Source organism: Echinops telfairi, unplaced genomic scaffold, assembly GCF_000313985.2.
Source record: "Echinops telfairi isolate 266 unplaced genomic scaffold, ASM31398v2 ScPeMD7_18;HRSCAF=68, whole genome shotgun sequence".
Taxonomy (NCBI): Eukaryota; Metazoa; Chordata; class Mammalia; order Afrosoricida; family Tenrecidae; genus Echinops; species Echinops telfairi.
The window spans coordinates 71,678,435-71,684,554 of record NW_022103915.1 but is presented as its reverse complement, the minus strand read 5'-3'; the positions used below and the strand labels follow the sequence as shown (position 1 = coordinate 71,684,554).

General features: G+C 43.1%; 1 protein-coding gene across 2 annotated transcripts in view; it reads left to right on the top strand.

The window, feature by feature from the left end:
* The window catches only part of PRORP (protein only RNase P catalytic subunit), a 139,327-nt gene extending 133,549 nt beyond the window's left edge, over positions 1–5,778 (top strand). For both annotated transcript variants that reach the window (XM_045288162.1, XM_004698530.2), the window contains 3 exons: positions 457–605; positions 3,269–3,464; positions 5,462–5,778. In XM_045288162.1, the coding sequence (XP_045144097.1) occupies positions 457–605; positions 3,269–3,464; positions 5,462–5,593 (477 nt within the window). In that variant the 3' untranslated portion in view covers positions 5,594–5,778. The remainder of the gene's footprint in view (positions 1–456; positions 606–3,268; positions 3,465–5,461) is intronic.
* Positions 5,779–6,120: the final 342 nt, after the last annotated feature.

The following is a 6,120-nucleotide window of genomic DNA, read 5'->3' as shown; positions in this document are numbered from 1 at the left end:
TTATCACAATCCATACATACATCAACTGTGTAAAGCACATTTGTGCATTCATTGCCCTCATCATTCTCAAAACATTTCCTCTCCACTTAAGCCCCTGGCATTAGGTACAAATATGTTTGATACAATTGATGTATTGATTGTTGTAAGAGATGTAAGAGCCCCCAATAAAATGATCTTTAAAAAAATAAATAAAAATAAAAACAACTAGTTTTTGCTTAGAATGTCTCCTTGGGTTCAGTGTTGCCTAGCCAGTAGTCAGATGTTAAACATTAATTTGTAATTAGGAAACATGTTCCTCAGACTTTACAAAGATGGAAAATTATTTTAAGGAATTTTTTTTCTTGCCCCTTACCAGAAAAGAGTGCTTCACTAATGAGATAAGCAGCCAAAAGAATCGCACCTCGTAGGTCAGATTCTTCCCTTGGCCATCTTGGGTCCTGGCCTTGTGTTTTTCAGCTCCTGGATGTGGTAACTCATCTGGCCAACCAGAATCTGCGCCTGCTGGTCCTGGGCCGGAAGCACATGCTAACGCCGGGTTCCCGGTGGAAAAAGGATGAGATGGAAAAGGTGCAAAGGCAAGCAAGCTGTTTCTTTGCGGACAACATGTAAGTATTGAAGATAATAGGTCCATTGACCTAGGTTCCAGCGTAGGGCTACCTGCTCGTTAGTTACTTGTTTTGGGTATTTTTTAAAAGGCATGCATGTATGTATTTTCAACATCATTCCAAAAACGATTTGGGGCAATTGATAGAAATACAGCTTCTACAGCAAGATTAACTTAAAGGCTCGGAGAAAAGAGGATAAAGGAGAAATGGGAGGAGGACAGAGGCAAGGATAAGACTAGTAAACTGAATTATCTACTTGCCAGCGTCCTAAATGGATCCTTCACCAAACTAGTAGCTTCTGTCTGTGCTCTGGAGAAACAGTAGTGAACAAGACAAAGGCCATATCTTCCTGGGACAGATAAGCAAATAACAGATACTGTCATTTCAGGCAGCGATCACTGCTCTGCAGGCAATCAGGCAGAGGAAGGCGGTAGAAAAGGGGAGCTCAGTCAGTCAGGAGTTGTGGATAAGCCGTTTGAGAAAGGGAGAAGAGGGGACAAGCGAGACAAGGTGAACAAGGAGTGGGTTTGGCTGTTGGAGGAGCAGCAAGGCCACTGTGGATAGGGTACAGCAACACGAGAGACAGTCGGAGGTTCTGTGTTGGGATCCATGCAACTGACAGACTATCTCATTTACCTCATAAGCGAGCCAGGGGTGTGGATTGTATTCTATGCAGAAAGATGAAGTTGTACTGATATTTGACGCTGAGCTTCCTTAGAAACCAAAGGAACATGGAAAACACGGTTAGTAACAAAAGTTAGCATCCATTACAAAAAACAACTAGCTAATCAGGAGAACCACAGATTATCAACAACACATCAACTTCTTATGTGTATCTAGTTTTTCATACTATTTATGTTGACAAACATTTATTTCCAACTTCCCACAGGTAATTAATGAGTTGGTGTGCCTCAGACCCTGGGTCTGAGTTTCATTACTTTGAATGCAGTAAGTCGAAGATTTGTCAGCATTCCCCAAAGCATATATTCTTTAACAAGGCAAAATAGCTTTATGCTTGAAGCAGGAAGCTCAACCCTCATCTAGATGCCAAGCCAGACCTTTTTTTTTTTTTTAAACCTTCGCTCAAAGTCTTTGTTGTTGTTGTTTATTCAGAGGCGGGACGCTGCCATTTCTCCAAGAGTCGAAGACAGTAGTAATGCTTTTCAGAAAATCACTTTAGACAATGGTGAATTGGCATTGGGAAAACAGGTGTGGAAATTACTCCCCCTTGGCTCAAGTCCTACCTGAGAAGACATCTCCTTCATACAATGTTTTGAATATTAAATGAGATAATACATGTAAATACATGCTGCCAGCCAGTCGATGCTGATGCATAGGAACCGTATAGGACAAAGTCGAACTGCCCCTTCAGGGCTCGAAGGCTGTAATCTTTATGGAAACTGACTGTCCTATCTGCCTCTCATAGAGTGTAAGGAAAGTTCCAGTTCCCAACTTTTGTGTGAATCATGCCTTGCAAATTCTCAGTACAGCACCCAGTGCCTGCTCAACACATTGTTAGTTGTGATTATCCTTTTTGTCTCTGAGATTGATCCAATCAAGAATTGCATAACTGCTAAGAATTATAACCAAGAAGCCTGTTGGAACCAGGCCTCATTGCTTGGTTCAGGCTCTGTTTTTGTTGTACTGGCTCCAATCCAACTCCAAACTCAACTGTAAAGGCTAATTTAAAGATCTTCTATGGCTTTGGATTTGAATATTAAAATGTATAGCATTAACTAATGTACTACAAAGAGCCTTTACAAACATAGATGCAAGTTGAATATTATAGTGAATCCTCATGTAACTGTCACCTATCTCCAACAATTATCTGTATTTTGATCATCTTATTTTAAATAACCCCTCACTTTTTTCCTGGAAAAATTTAAGATAGATTCCAGTCGTTTTACCATTTCACTTGAAATTGTTTAGAATGATATGAACTTTCAGTGGTCCTACTTTGAGTAATTTGAGTTAAGGGATATGGCATTTGCCGTCCAAATCCTCCTGGGCTGAGGTGGGTGGTTCCTGCCGTTCCTACCATTTGTGCTGCAGATGTCCTCAAATGCCAAGTGCAGGAGATGAAGATATGCTGAGACTTGGACTTGCAGCTCCTCTCCGAGCTGGAGATACTTTCAGGTTCTGATCCTGCTGACTTACCAGAAGCGTGTTAAGATACCAGTTCGAGCCGGTTATTTGATGGCTTGCTGAGAAAGTGTTGCCCTGCTAGTACTATTTCTGATGCATCACTTTTTTGGTGGGGGTGTGTGTATAGAGGGTAGGAGGGTGGTATGTGAGGGGAAGAAGATATGCCCGTAGAGTGGATGTGGTGAATACATAAAATTTCCTGAGAACACAGAGAACTAACTTTTGAATGTGAAGAGAGGATTGTTAGAATCCTCCAATCCCGAGGGTAAACCAGCTGAGCAGTTAGAGCCCCATCCATTAGTATTCTGTCCCCTCTGCATCCTGTCTGTGTTCTAGAGGACACTGCCTACCCACTAAGGACTGCCAGGTGAGTCACACATAGCATCACTGTGATCATATCTGTCAGGCACTCAGAGGACCACTGAACGGAATTGAAGAATAGAAGACACAGAAGAAAATGCTAGCCTCAGCCTCCTCAGGGCTTCTGCTGACCACGTCCTTTCTCATTTCTGCCTCAGCTCAAAGGATGATCCGTTCCTTCTGTACGCCACCCTGCACTCGGGGAACCACTGCAAGTTCATCACCAAAGACCTGATGCGGGACCACAAAGCTTGTCTGCCCGATGCCAAGACCCAGCGCCTGTTCTTTAAATGGCAGCAAGGACATCAGCTGGCGATTATTAGCAGATTTCCAGGATCAAAGATCACTTTTCAGGTATATTATCCGCTCTATGGCATAGTAACAGACTAATAAGACTACTTATAAGTTCTGAGTGTTTTATTTTTCTTGATTTTGGTTTGGTATTTGGAAATTGTCCTTAGAAATAGCATCTCTGTTTTAGCCAAAGTTTTATACATCTCACCCCATTGCCATCGAGTCACTTCTGACTCATAGCCATCCTATGTAGACTGTAAATCTGTACGGGAGCAGAGAGCCTCATCTTTCTCCAAAGGAGCAGTTGGTTGTTTTGCTCTGTGGATCTTGCATAGCACCTTAAAAAGTTTTATAATCAAAGCCCCAATTAACTGACATACTGAAGCTGCTGGGATGTCATCACTTTTTACTTCAATAGGTCATCAGTTATCAGTTCTCATATGGGCGTCCTTCCCCCAGCTTATTTGTAACATCCTATAATTGCTTCTCTTAGATGGTTTGTCAAATTTATAATTTTCTAAGTAACTCTTTTCCCCTTTTCTGAACCCACTTCTACAGCATGGTTCTCAATTGGGTTCTTTGCATCCAGTTTGGTGATATTGCATGCCACTGAGTTGAGCCCAATTCCTAGTGACCTTCTATGACAGAGTAGAACTGCCCCACAGGGCTCCGTAGGCTGTCATCTTTATGGGAGCAGGTCAAGTCTTTTCTGCTGGGTGCAGAGTGCCCTTTTGGTCAACAGCTCGGTGCTTCACTGCGTGGCACCAGGGCTCTTTCACTCTAGATTGTGTGGTTGTTGTTGTGTGCCATAGAGAGAATTCTGACTCACGGCAAATATCACAGAGGAGAACTGTGCCATGGGGTTTCCTAGGCTGCAGTCTTTGCAAGAGCAGACCACTAGATATCTTGTACCATAGAGTGGCTGGTGAGTTTGAACTACCAACCTTTTGGTTATTAGGCAGGTCACCAAACCCAGGCCACCAAGTCAATTTCAACTCATAGCAACCCAATAGGACAGAATGGAGCTGTCCTACAGGGTTTCCGAAGCTGTAAACCTATGGAAGTGAAAGCCTCATCTTTCTCCTGAGGAGCAGTTGGTGGGTTCAAACTGCCAACCTTTTGGTTAGCAGCCACCACAAGGATGCCTCTTGTGAGAGCAAAGAAAGAAAATCCAAAGGCATCGTATTACAGAAAAATGCACTGGGCCCTGGCCAAATATGGTTCAGTTGTCAAAAAGTATACAACAGATTTATAGGCACTGCAGTATCAATTGATACCCAGGTGGTCTCTCGGTAAAGTGGACACAGCGAAGACTGAGGAACAGGACAGCCGGCCTGATTTCTTCAGCAACAACTGTAAAAATTGAGAGTAAAGAAAAGCCGGCTGAGAGGAAATCCTCGATTAGCAGAAAATTAAGAAATATTTCCATGTAATAACTTCATTTCAATTCTAGTGTAAGCAAATCAACTGTAAAATACATATACACACGTATAATTAAGAAAATGTAAGGAGTAATTTAATGTTGCTAAGGAATCGTCATTAATTTTTAAATGTAATAATGGTATTGATGTTAACTTTTTAAAACCCGAGCCCTTAACTTTTAGGGGATACATAGTGAACATTGTACTTTTCCAGGGTGTGCTTCAGCATGGTCTTGGATGTGGGCGGGAGCAGGCAGCAGGTGGTAAATAAGATTAGCCATGAGTTGGTAATGGCTGAAGCTGGGTGATGAGTACATGGGAGTCCAGTATAACTTTTTGAAGCCTTCTTGTATTCTTTTTCCCTCATACACACAAACTCAATAAAGGCAACCAAAGGAATTCTGTATCCGATAAGTGCAACGGTCATTTAGAGGGTCCTTAACCTTAAAACTGAAACTCAAAGAGAAGGAACTCTTAATACCCCTTTGCTGAGCTGGCTGCTCCTTAAACATCCCCGAGAAGGAAGTGAGGAAATGTGCCTGGAACACGCTGAGAAGTCGTCAGGGGAGAGCGGGAAATGGCCGGGGGACCCAGTCGTGCTGTTCTCAATGTCTGGTTCCCTGTTTAACTCAACAGCATGTCCTCAGATACGACACGGTGGTGCAAACAACGGGGGACTCCTGGCATATTCCGTATGATGAAGACCAGGTGGAAAGATACTCCTATGAAGTGCCGAACAAATGGCTTTGCCTTCACCGAAAGACATAACGGACTGTGCTGAGCCCGTGGCGGAGTGTCCCCTGGGGCGACAGCAGAGCTCTTAGGTTAATGCTTATTTGGGGTGTTACCTGTGTCCCGAAGACACAAAGATTCCATTAATACTGTTTGTTTCGGTTGGTCTGCATGCTAACAGCTGATTTTTCAATTAAATGTGATATAAGTTCTTTTCATAATCAGTTGCATGTTTTTTTCCTAAGATTTGTTGTCGAATGTTTATCCGTGAATGGGGGACTCATTGCAGAGTGGAACCTACATTTCTCCTATCGGACCAACTGTTCCCCTTGTTTGGGCAACACCTAGTGCTCCTGGCTCCCATCTTGCCACTCTGGCCTCCTCTCCCAGGGCAGAACCAGTCCATCTGGCTCTGAGCTACTTGTGCTGTTTCTGAACCCCTTCTCCCAACCTGGCATCCTCTCATTCTCCACATTATATCTCCTACCCACTCTGAAGAGTCCTCTGTAAGGCCCTGATCAAGATACCAAAGGCTGAGCAGTAAATTTTAGTTACTTACTACC